A 12954-nucleotide genomic window follows, 5' to 3' on the forward strand; every position below is an offset into this window, starting at 1 on the left:
CGCTGACTGATACATACATTTATTGCTATCTTGGCAACGCAATTGCACGCTGCATGTTCAAAGTGTGTACACCCCTGTCTCGTTACACACATACAAGAACACACAACAGTGCATAAACACATGTTTTACATCAACAATAAACAGAATACAAAAATAAAATAACATTGCTGTTCCCATAAAATGTTACGGCCAAAACACACCCTTGATCAATTAAGAGAATGCCTTTTGCGCATTTTGAATCATGCAAGGCATACTAATTTATGCAACACAGAAAAAGCTTCAAAGCTTTCAAATGCTATACATTTTTTTCTGTGGCTAAAATAATAATATCTCATCTTCTGGCTGGGTGGGCAAGATGCACATTTAGGTGCCATTAGCTACCCTGGTATCTGAACTGGTAACCTAGGACATTGCTAGGACATGGTAACCTGAAACAGAAAAAATGAAACATATTTTGGCTGGATTTGCCATAATGCCATAATGATATAATAAATAAGTGATGGTCAAACCGGTTGTGGTAATCTCCAACTGTTTTTGGAAATGTGTAGAAACTGTAAAAATGTATCTGAATGTTAACTTTAGATGTTAACTGGAATGCAATCCAATCAGGTGTGACATCTTTTTAATCTTCAACAGCTGACTTCTGATCTAAATGGGATGCAGCGTGTAACTCAGAATAGGAAAATAAATGTAACATTAATTCTTAAAGTCCAGTTTAGGTTCTTTTCCAGCCTTTTGCAGCAGTTTTAAATTATACAAAATGTTTAAGTGATTGACTCTACTAATATACATATAATTCCTTGTAGCCAAACATATTTTAATGTACATTTACAGTACCAGCCAAAGTTGGGTTACATCTTTAATTCAGTTTATTTTTTTCATTATTTTAAATGTTCTGCATTGTTAATTAATACTAAAGTCACCCAAACTATGAATAAAAAAAACATATGGAATTACATATGGAATATATTTTAGATTTTAGATTCTTCAAAGTAGCACCTCTTGCTTAGATGACAGCTATGCACATCTTTGCTTTTACCTTTTGACCAAGTAAAGAAAAAAATATGAAATGAAGGTCAGTCAAACCAAAACATTTAAAGAAGTTCAAAAGGATCCTCAAGTGCAGTCACAAAGACCAACAAAAACAGTATGATGAAACTAGCTCCTCCAGGAAGATCAAGGGTTACCTCTGTTACACAGGAGAAGTTCATTAAAGTTACAAGCCTTAAAAACCGCATGTTAACAGCTCCCTGATAAGAGCACCTAAAAGCTTCACAGAGTATTTTGGTTTGTTTAACACTTTTAAGTTACTACATGATTCCTTATGTGTTCCTTCACAGTCTGGTCGACTGGTACTGTACATATTATTTTTTAATGCTTATGTCTTTAAAAAAGAAACAAGTTTGTTTAATCATAAATATTTTTTTATTAATATACATTACTAATTTATACAAAAAATAAAAAATAAAATTTTGGCCAGGCAAATTTGGTATAAAAAAATTATTTAAAAAATGAAGGCTGTGCAAATCAAATTCTCCTCCACTGACAGGCACTGTTAAATGCAGGGCCTCATGCTGTATCTATTTCACTTTCTCTCTGGTTATTTCTCCCCCGCTTCAGTTGTCGAGGACATAAACAAGCGGAGAGAGCCACTTCCCACCCTGGAGGCCATTTACCTGATCACTCCCACTGAGAAGGTAGGAGCTTCTGGCAATTACAGCAGCACTGCAACACCTCGGGAAAAAAAAAACCTAAACGAACAATAAATACAGACACGCACACACACACACACACACACACACACAAACACATACATACACACACTCACTCTAACAGTGAGTCAGACTGATACAGCAAACACACAGCCAGGCTCCACAGCGCTTCGTCTCAGAGCTGTACGTCTTTTCACACTCGCTATCTTTAGTCACTCAGTCGGGAGGCTGCCTGTTCACACGGCTCGCGCTGACCATATGTCACACACTGAATGAAGCAGCACATCACCAAACACAGTATTGACTCAGCCTACACAAAACAACCTCCCATTCCCCATTAGCATCGCTGCTATGGTAACAAGAACATGTACGTACTTATGCATGTGCACACACACACATTTAAATATACATATACACTGTTAACCCACAGATAAAGTAAATAAATAAAATAAATGATTTTATGTAAAATTGAATAGTTCTAAACATTACTCGTCATGGGTTAGGTCAATATTTGCAGCCACATATACATTCAATTGGAGTCTGATATAAATCAACTTATATAAAAATTGGGTTCAGTCTGTAGTCATTGGTAGCTTCTCTTCCATTGCACACAAGATCTCCAAGTTTCTGACACTCACTGTCAGTGTGTAGTCATTCCCCTTGGCTACCTTAAGTAAACTTCATAGAATCATAGAAAATGATTAACTAAATGGCCTCAGTGTTTCAGGCCATCATTTTCTAAGCTGCTTCAGTAACTCTGTGTTGGCCGTATGCTATACTATTTACTCATTTTAGCATTTTCTTTCTCAATCTAACTCTCTAAATTCTAGTATTTCAAATCCTTACTTGAGTTCAATTAAATAAAAAAAATTACAATACAAATTACAACTTACAGTTTAGTAACATAACATTTTAAGTTTAATTAACCCTAAACTTTATGAATTTAAGTTTAATAAAAAAAAATAACTTAATTAAAATTTTCATACACATTACTTACAAATGTCAAAATTTTCCTTTAAATTATTTACGTAAATTCAAGTTAGTCACATGTATATACACTGTAAGATGAGCCTAATTAACTTAAATAATTTGAGGAAACCAAATCCCAGTTTACTGAAAATAAAAACGATAATCGAGTTAATCTTAGTTACTGCAGCTCAGAAAATGATGCTTGCTCTCACAGCCTACAACATAAAGGCCAGGAAGTTAATTATAATATATGATCATGTTTACCTAACGTAGCCTGGGGGGAATACACACTGACGGCAAGCGTCAGAAACAGATAGACACACGCAGTATACAAAAAAAATTGTGCCAGAAGCCAATGGAAAAGAAGCAGTCAATGGCAACAGACTAAACTCAGTTATTTCCATTTGAATGTATATGTGCCAGCAAATATTCTCTATAATTCTAATATACTGAATTTGAGTAATATTTGGAAATTTCCAATTTTTTTTTATTCAAACTAATTGCCGGTTAACAGTGTATGCAAGTCATACAATGTAATTTATAATAATAATAATTAAAAATAGTGTTACTTTTTAATTTATAAATGTATATAAAATGTATATAAAACTATTTTTGTGCCTTAAATATATTATTAAATGTTGTGCCTGGTAATGCGACCGGTTTGTAGAATGACACTATACAGTTCACTATACAGTATTCTTCCTGTCTGTTTGCAGTCTGTTCAGACTCTAGTCGGTGACTTCAAAGATCCCCATTCATCCAAATACAGAGCAGCTCACGTGTTCTTCACTGACTGTGAGTATCACACAATACAGCGGTACACCAGCATTATGCTACTGATAGAGATGGGCAATTAATTAATAACAACAACCAGTATATATTAACTACATAAAATCTCGTACTATTACCTTATTTCATTCTTTTTTTATTCTTCTCTTTCTAAATTGTATGTTGTTGTAAACATTGAGTGACCTGAAAATTACTGTACACAAATTACTGAACAGATTTAAATCAGTTTTGTTGAAGGGTTTAAATGGGACCTATTGTTTTATTGATTTAAAAAGTACATTTGCTGATTACAGTTTTTTGAGTTACTTTAGTTCTGTGTTTCTTAACCTTAGATTCATGACCACCAAGGTGGTCCTGACACCGGCATGAGGGTAATGTTACACTGTGTATGTGATCTGATCTATTGACGCTTGTCAGAGTGCAGTTTAAACATCCAAACAATGATAAGCAACAACGTATTACAATTGTCTGTACTGAACTTTTATTTTTAAAATTAACTTTTTTTAAATATATTTGACCAAAAATTAAACAAAATCCTGCTGCGCTCCCAGGTTTTCAGTATTGAGCAGGACTCATCTGACAAAATGAGTAATAAATAACTCTATTTTACTTTCACTAAATATGACAGTGTGATGTTGGTAAAATATATGTGTATATTTCTTTGTGTTGTACCATTGGTTTGATACCACAAGGTCACATTTTGAGAAATTTTTGATTACTTATTTCATCTGTTATTTCTCCCAGAGTCCCTAAAGTGCCACGTTGCACTGAAAATGTGGGAGCACTGCAGGATTGTGCCCTAATCCTGGTCAAATATAATCTTATTAAACTAAAAAATTGATAGTCAAATATAAAGGAGAGGTTGAGGTTTAGTTTGCTGTTTTCCATCATTTAAAAGTGAAACTGCTACTGCACTGATTAATGTTCGTTGTGATAAATGATGAGGAAGAGCAGGATATTAAATTTAAATCTAAATTTGTTACTGTCAAACGCAAAATTAAATTTATCTCAGACTCGTACTGCCTGTTAGTTATTTCTCTTCAATGCGTTTGGGCATTTCAATTTCAGTTTGGTTAACAATACAGACACATTTTGTGTCTAAATATGGTTGTTTTGAGTTGAGAATTAAATTAGTTGGTAAAAAAGCTGAAGCTAAAATATTTATAAGATGTTTATTCTCTGTTCTCTCTCCTCACTTTGTTTACTGTTTATTTCCAGCTACAGTTTTGAACTCCCTCTGTCATGGGGCAGACACACTTACTCTCAGATTCATGACCATGGAGGGTCTTGGTCTTGGATTTAAACTCCTAAGCTCTTATCCCTAGACATATGAAAGTAAAAATGTAATTTCTGTGTCCAAGAAAGAACTAAAATATTCTATAGGGTGGCCCCATGGTCTAACTGCTGCTCATCAAGTGTGGGGAGATCATCCCATCAGGGCTCATTGCTCTGTTGTGTTGTCAAAAGCCTCCCAGTCTGGTGACCATGTGATGGGGAGTTCCAATCTACAGAAAAATACAAATGACATAAAATAGTTAAGCAATTTCATCCACAGTTACTCTTTTCTGTTTCAATTCAATATGTGTTGCTTACCAAATAAAAAGGAAAAAGGAAAAAAGGTTTATCATGCATGCATATAAACTTCTAATAAGAAATTAAATAAAAATTAAATATAATAAATACACATACAAAATTCTCTTCTGCCAAGAATATTGTTATTATCACAATATAGAGTTTTTCTCAATTGTATCAATATTTTTTTATTTAATTATAGTATATGACACAATATGGAACACCTCTAATTTCTTTAGAATTGAATGGGAATTTAACAAGGGAAATGAATTTTCTACAGTCACTGGTTTCTGTATGACACAATATGAAAGTAGATGAAAAGGTTAGATTTCAGTAGACTGGCAAATTAAACATTAAACATTGTTGATTAAAGAGGTGTTGTTTGAACCCTGTGTTTGCAGCTTGCCCTGACCCTTTATTCAACGAGGTGGTGAAGAGTCGGGCTTCAAAGTGTATCAAGACCCTGAATGAGATCAACATCGCCTTCCTGCCATACGAGTCGCAGGTGAGAAACAATAAAGAGTACACAGAGATAATAGGTGGCGACTTAGACCAAGTCAAGCCAATAAACCGCATCATGGCTTTAGTTTGGACACTGTACTGTGTTGTTATTGTGGTAGGTGAATTATTCCATTCCATGTGCCATAAGCTGATGATGATGATGAAGTTACACTTATATTGCGCCTTTCTAGACAAATAAGGATGCTCTGTCACATTCTACACACAACCATTTAAATCTGTCACTCAATCAACACACACCAATGAGAAATGGCAGCCAATCGAACACAGCTTACTCTCAACCAGAATAACCGTCCACCTGAAGGACTGCAACAAGCACTAAAGGCATTTCTTTAACTAGGTTGGAGTGCCAATCCATATCTAGGTGTACAGTCTTACACACATTCACACGCAGCACAATTTAAAAGTATCCAATTAACCTGACATCCATGACTGTGGAGGCCGACACAGACATGATGAGAACATGGAAAGTCCACCCAAATAAGAAGCCAGTGTTAAACCAAGCCAGCATCTTATAAAGGTCCTTCTATAGAACCCTGTGGAACTCCATATTTCACAAGTTTACCATTAGGATTGATAGCTAAATAGTAGACCCATCCTCTCATGCTCCTGTTATTTCTCTCCTGTTATCTTAAGCTTTTGACCAGAAACAATAATCAACAATTTAAAGATTGCAAAAGCCAGCAAGGACCATACATTAATCCCAGTAGGTCGTACATAGAAGTAATTGCATTATTGACATTGGTTGATATGAAAATGACCTCAATCATTTTTGCAGACCTCAATTTTGCCCATTGTGTTCACTTGTGTGTTTGTTTGCATAGTAATGAATGTCAGCAGTATTTAATCAGTCACACTGATTACAATAAACCACATTTAAAAATACTTTTGATAGGTAGAATGAAAACAGAACAAATTAAAAACATACACACATATCTCCCACTGTCTTATCAAATAGTTAACTGATTTGAGAACAATGGACTAGTCCAGGCTCCAGAGACAAGATATCATCTTGCTTTTAGTGTCGCAATATATTGGAATAGACGGACAGAGATGTTATTAAGGAAGAGGTCCACTACTAAATAAAATAAAATGTTAAAAAAAAAATGTCAGCATTTCAGCAATGTACAATAGTCACATCACAGGACATGCAATATATGGCCATATGATTTATGCAACATGAAGAACACTGACAGAATCATCAAACTGATAAATAAGCATGTGAGTAACAAAGTATGTAAGTAAGTAAATGGATTTTAAGGATTGTATTTTGAGAAAAAAAACGAATTGGGCCATAGGGCCCTGGCAAGGTCACACAAGGCCACAACCTGCTTAATCAAAAATCATTTTTCGTTTTTTTTCATGACATACAGTATCTACCAAAGACAGACTATATTTAATTACACCAATCTTCAATACACAGAATGCATTGTTATAATATTGTGACAGGTTGAGTCATTGAAATTCTGAAAAATCTGCTTAAAAATAATTTTTAATATTGAAATATATATTGCAGAGCAAGTAAACACTGCAGTCTATTTATTTCCAGAGTCATTCAACCCTGTTGTGAACACACACCTGGCACTAGAAATGTCACTAAATTTGAGGCACAAAGAGAATCTAGTGAAGGACAAGGGTACCTCGGTATTAAGCAAAACAGTATGCAGTAGGAAGATGATCAAAGGAAGATGATTTTGGGAAGAGTGACGAATCAGATAGATCACCAGTACCTGACTCAGAGCTCATAGACGAATCTGGCTCTAGTCACGTATATCTCTATAGAGAGAGAATTCCAGAACAAGCCAGCTTGGCTTGGGTTGGGTGGGGGGTTTGGAAGTCCCACAATGCTTTGCTGCTGATGCTGTCTGTAATGATTAATTCAGTGGAGTCAGAGGAGCTGTGCAGCTTTGCTCCTGGCGTGATGCTGCAGCTTTACAACCTCACTTAAGCCCGCCTCCTCAGAGCCCAGCCATTGGCTACTGCGCCATCCGCACACACTGACCACCAATCAGGCGAGGTTATGAGGGGGAGTCGGTGTGTCAAGGGGAACCCATCTGCTGAACAGAAGGATGGTCACGTGAACGTGTGGAGATGGGGGGAAGGGGCTGGCGAAGGAGCAGTGCTGCAGAGAGATGGAGAGAGAAGGCCTGCGGGGGAGAGGATGGAGAGAAAGAGATGAGAAAAGAAAGAAAGAGAGATATAGATAGGGCAAGGTGGGAAGTGCAGGAAATATAAAAGCAAGACCAAACAAACTGGAGAATGTCAGTGTGGGGTTGCCATTACTTCACAGGCTGAGAGAGAGAGAGAGAAAGTAAAAAAGAGAAGGAGAGGGATAGAAAGAGCAATTCCGGTGTTCCATGGCAAATGCCAGTCGAGCTCTATGGTGCTGTGCAGTGAGGGCCCACTACAGGACACCCTCATGAAGCTGGTTCCTTTTTACACCAGTGGCCTGCTGGAGATAATGTTATAGGGCTCTGGCAGTAGGATCAGATACAGGTTCTGCTGAGGGGTTAAGAACCTTCTACTCTATAAACCCACAATTTGTTTTAACTCAAATAAATGAAGTTTGTTTTACATTACTCAACTATTATAAGTTCGGACATTAACATTTGTTAATTAACATAAATACATGTGTGGCCACATATACCTTCACTGAGATCTTTGAGTTAAAACAAGTTTAGTTTAGTTACCATTGGCAGCTTTTTTCTGTTGGCTTCTGGCACCATCTATTTGCATACTGGGTGTGTCCCCCATTTTCTGACACTCACGATCAGTGTCTATTGATTCCCCCCAGACTACCCTAGGTAAACTTGTAGATGATATATTATGATTATCTGCTTGGTCTCTGTGTTGTAGGCTGTAAGAACAAGCATCATTTTCTGCGCTGTGTCGGCTGTGCTCTCAATACTCTTCACTCTATAGCTAAATTATGTAAACAAATGATTTTAAGAAAAAGACTACTAATGTAAGCTTGTTTTGTCTCCTGCATCAGTAGCTTTGATGTCATTGTTTATTTAGATTATTTTAGTGCTGCCCCTTTAATTTAGATTTTTTGCCTATAAAAACAACTACAGTCTGCATGTGTTGAGTGAAAACAACTTAATGTAATCACTGCAATAAACTTAAACAAGTGAAATAGTTACTTTAATTTAAAGAGTTTAGTTTAGGTACACCACATTTTGAGTGTCAAGTACTTGTGGTTTGTCAGTTGAAATTAAATATGAATTAAAAAAATGAAGTTTTGAAAACTTAATTCATTTGAGGCAACAAATTACCTCAAAAAATGATTTGATTTATTAGGGTTTCTTAGGGTTTACAGTGTTGACCGCTTCTTTTTTCATGGGCTTTTTTTTGGCGTGTCCCCCATTTTCTGACGCTCACCAACAGTGTGCTGAGATTTTCCCTCAGACTACCTTAGGTAAATTAGATAATATAATATGATTAACTGACTGGCCTGTGTGTTGTAGGCTGTAAGAGCAAGGATCATTTTGTGGGCTGTTAACTCTGTGTTGGCTGTGTGCTCTTCATATTCTCTATTTATTTTTTTATTTTCAAATCTATATGTTGCTTAAATCAAATAAAAAATAAGCCCAAATACAAATCTATTTCATTCACCTGAATTTAAAGTAGAATAAATGTACAAAGCAATTTATATAACAAAAACAGCAGTCGAATTAAGTTAGTTTTCAGGTAAACATTACTTAAAAAATTGAGACACTGAATTACCTCAAATGATCTCAAAGTAAATTCAACATATCAAGGCTTACAGTGTATGGCCTTGCCCCGCTCTCCCAAGTAACTGTCTATCTCCTGGAATCTCTGGTTGGTCATCCTGCTGGAGTTGGACTACCTGTGCAGGTTCTGTAGGGTCTAGGTACCGCACCATGGTGCTAATAGTGACTACGACCCTAGCCAACTGCAAAACTAGTGAAAATCTGACAAAAAAGACAAGAAGGAAAAAAAACATCAATATTCTTCACCTTTTAAACCATTCCTGTTTTGGGGGATTGTACTGATGTTGCTCCTCAAGTGCACTGTTAATGTCATTAACACTGAAGCACCTTTAACTGATTAACACCCACCTGCTACTTAACTGACCAGATCATTTTCCCAGAAGTTAAACTGAGTTGATGATAGAAAAATGTTTATTGTCTTAATATTAGCGGTACACTTTTATTTGTCTACATCCCTTTGCAGCAGCCTTTTTGTGGATTGGATGTGGTGCTAAGGCAGAAGAGTGAGCAGAACAGGGTATTTTTCTTACAGGAGAGGGACGCATAACATTTTACTGCACTGAACTTGTGTTTATGTGACATTCATGTTAAAAGCTTCATTTTAATTGCCACCCTATTACCTTTAAGCTGATGTCTGGCAGTGCATCATATTTGCAGCAGAACATAACAGCAAAAGGGTGATTTACTAATTAATAATAATGATCTGATATGATTTCAGGTGTTCTCTCTGGACAATCCTGATGCCTTCCAGAGTTTCTACAGCCCCCACAAGACCCAGATGAAGAACCCGGTGATGGAGAGGTTAGCTGAGCAGCTGGCCACACTGTGTGCCACACTGAAGGAGTATCCTGCTGTACGATACAGAGGGTAAGACACAGTAAATTAACATACATACATTTGAGTGTTGTCTGTTATTTGGTCTTTATATTACACTACTTGGCCAAAAAAGATCACATACTTAGGTTAGTCTTACTCATAAGTGGTTTTCTTTAAAGCTACACAGCTGTTTAGTCCAAATCCTTTGAGATCCATTTGCATTGTGAATGCGGAAATGCTCTTACTTTCACTATTAAACATATCCCTGGGTCCTAGTGTTGGTTTTCTATAGTTAGATTTTACCAATTTTCTCCACTGTCCTTCCACTTTTTAATAATGCATTGGACAGTTCTAAACTATTGAGATCCTCATACCTTAAATGCAGACAGTGATTTTTTTTGGCCAGGCAGTGTATTGAGCATTAAATGCAGAGTGCTGTTGTTATTAGGAGAATAATAAGGCACTAACAGAATCTCTACTAGCTGAGGTTTGAATTAAGAGCAGCATTGGATCAGTTGTTATCAGTTTGGAGAGCGAGACCAAAAGAGCTTATTCATTATGTTGGAAAACAGCCACTGGTTATCACCATGACTACAGTAAACAGCCCCCGCCTGTGCACACTGTGGTCTGACTGTCTGTTTCTCTGTTTTGTCTGTCAATGCAGAGAATACAAAGACAACGCCACTCTGGCGCAGCTGGTGCAGGACAAACTGGACGCCTACAAGGCAGATGACCCCACAATGGGAGAGGTGAGAGAAAACAGGCTCCTGTTCACATCAGCTCCAGTGATTTAAATAAAGGAATGTTAGAAAAGCATTCTTACTAAAACAACAAGTCAAAAGTCTTTATAATATATTTAAGGAAAATAAAAAGAATATGAAAATTATTTTACAAAAAAATCTCTCAGAATTTGCTTAAATGCAGTTTATGGTTTTACCATTTAATAAATAAAATCCCCTGTATTTTTTCTATTTACAGGGTCCAGACAAGGCCCGCTCTCAGCTCATCATTCTGGACCGGGCTTTTGACCCAGTCTCTCCTGTTCTGCACGAGCTGACCTTCCAGGCTATGGGCTACGACCTGCTGCCGATTGAGAATGATGTCTACAAGTGAGACGGACATGATTATTTGTCAAAATTAAACTCTTTATCAAACCTCTACAATTCTATTTGTTTTCTGGCATTGGATTGGTTTCCTGAATATAAATGTAATGACAGAATTTTGGAATCTAAGATATTTATAATGTATACTTTGTTTATAACTCTGAGCACATATAAAATGTCAAAATAATTACACAGCTGTAAAATTGCAAATGCCACCTATACACTGACATGTCAAATATCATGGGACAGGAAATAACATTGTATCCAATGACTTTTGCTATAAAATCCCTTAAAAGTCACTATAGTAAATTATTGCACTTGCACAGTTCAGAAATGGAATGTCCCATCATCAGTTGAAAAATATTTAATGTTTTAAACACTGATTTCAAATATTTGAAAAGATCACTTATTGAAGAGATGTGTGTGGTGAGATGATTGGTGAGATTGTGTGGTGTGTGAGATGGCATGTGGTGAGACGATGCATAGTGAGATGGTGTGTGGTGAGATGAGATTTGGTGAGATTGTGTGTGGTAAGGTGATGTGTGGTGAGATAGTGTGTTTTGGGATGGTGTTTAGTGAGATTTAGTGTTTGGTGAGATGGTGTTTGGTGAGACAATGTGGGGTGAAGTGGTGTGGTGAGATGGTGTTTGGTGAAATGGTGTTTGGTGAGATGGTGTGTTTTGATCTGGTGTAGAGTGAGATGATGTTTGGTAAGATGGTGTTTGGTGAGAGGGTGTGGGGTGAGAGGGTGTTTGGTGAAATGGTGTTTGGTGAGATGGTGTGTTTTGATCTTGTGTAGACTGAGATGATGTTTGGTGAGATTGTGTGCTGTGAGATGGCATTTGGAGAGATGATGTGTTTTGATCTGGTGTAGAGTGAGATGAGGTTTGGTGAGATGGTGTGTGGTGAGATGGTGTGTGGTGAGAGGGTGTGTGGTGAGAGGGTGTGGGGTGAGATGGTGTGTGGTGAGATGGTGTTTGGTGAGATGATGTGTGGTGAGAGGGTGTGGAGTGAGATGGTATGTGGTGAGATGGTGTGTGGTGAGAGGGTGTGGCTTGAGATGGTGTTTGGTGAGATGGTGTGTGGTGAGATTGTGTTTGGTAAGAGGGTGTTTGGTGAGATGGTGTGTGGTGAGATGGTGTTTGTTGAGATGGTGTGTGGTGAGAGGGTGTGGGGTGAGATGGTGTGTGGTGAGATGGTGTTTGGTGAGATGATGTGTGGTGAGAGGGTGTGGAGTGAGATGGTGTTTGGTGAGATGGTGTGTGGTGAGAGGGTGTGGCTTGAGATGGTGTTTGGTGAGATGGTGTGTGGTGAGATTGTGTTTGGTAAGAGGGTGTTTGGTGAGATGGTGTGTGGTGAGATGGTGTGGGGTGAGATGTTAGTGCTGAAAGGTGTGTGATAGGATGGTGTGTGGTGAGATGCTGTTTGGTGAGATGGTGTGTGGTGAGATGGTGTGGGGTGAGATGGTGTTTGGTGAGACGGTGTGGGGTAAGATGTTTGTGCTGGGGTGGTGTGTGGTGAGATTGTGTTTGGTGAGATGGTGTGGGGTGAGATGGTGTTTGGTGAGATGGTGTGGGGTGAGATGTTTGTGCTGGGGTGGTGTGTGGTGAGATTGTGTTTGGTGAGATGGTGTGGGGTGAGATGGTGTTTGGTGAGATGGTGTGGGGTGAGATGGTGTTTGGTGAGATGGTGTGGGGTGAGATGTTTGTGCTGGGGTGGTGTGTGGTGAGATTGTGTTTG

General features: G+C 37.6%; 1 protein-coding gene across 2 annotated transcripts in view; it reads left to right on the forward strand.

Moving 5' to 3' along the window:
• Nucleotides 1-12954, forward strand: part of stxbp1a (syntaxin binding protein 1a) — a 66099-nt gene that overhangs the window by 32590 nt on the left and 20555 nt on the right. For both annotated transcript variants that reach the window (XM_007230822.4, XM_007230821.4), the window contains exons 4-9: nucleotides 1621-1697; nucleotides 3398-3476; nucleotides 5444-5547; nucleotides 10014-10162; nucleotides 10776-10860; nucleotides 11090-11220. In XM_007230822.4, the coding sequence (XP_007230884.1) occupies nucleotides 1621-1697; nucleotides 3398-3476; nucleotides 5444-5547; nucleotides 10014-10162; nucleotides 10776-10860; nucleotides 11090-11220 (625 nt within the window). The remainder of the gene's footprint in view (nucleotides 1-1620; nucleotides 1698-3397; nucleotides 3477-5443; nucleotides 5548-10013; nucleotides 10163-10775; nucleotides 10861-11089; nucleotides 11221-12954) is intronic.

The sequence above is a fragment of the Astyanax mexicanus genome, chromosome 17 (assembly GCF_023375975.1).
Source record: "Astyanax mexicanus isolate ESR-SI-001 chromosome 17, AstMex3_surface, whole genome shotgun sequence".
NCBI classification, from domain to species: domain Eukaryota; kingdom Metazoa; phylum Chordata; class Actinopteri; order Characiformes; family Acestrorhamphidae; genus Astyanax; species Astyanax mexicanus.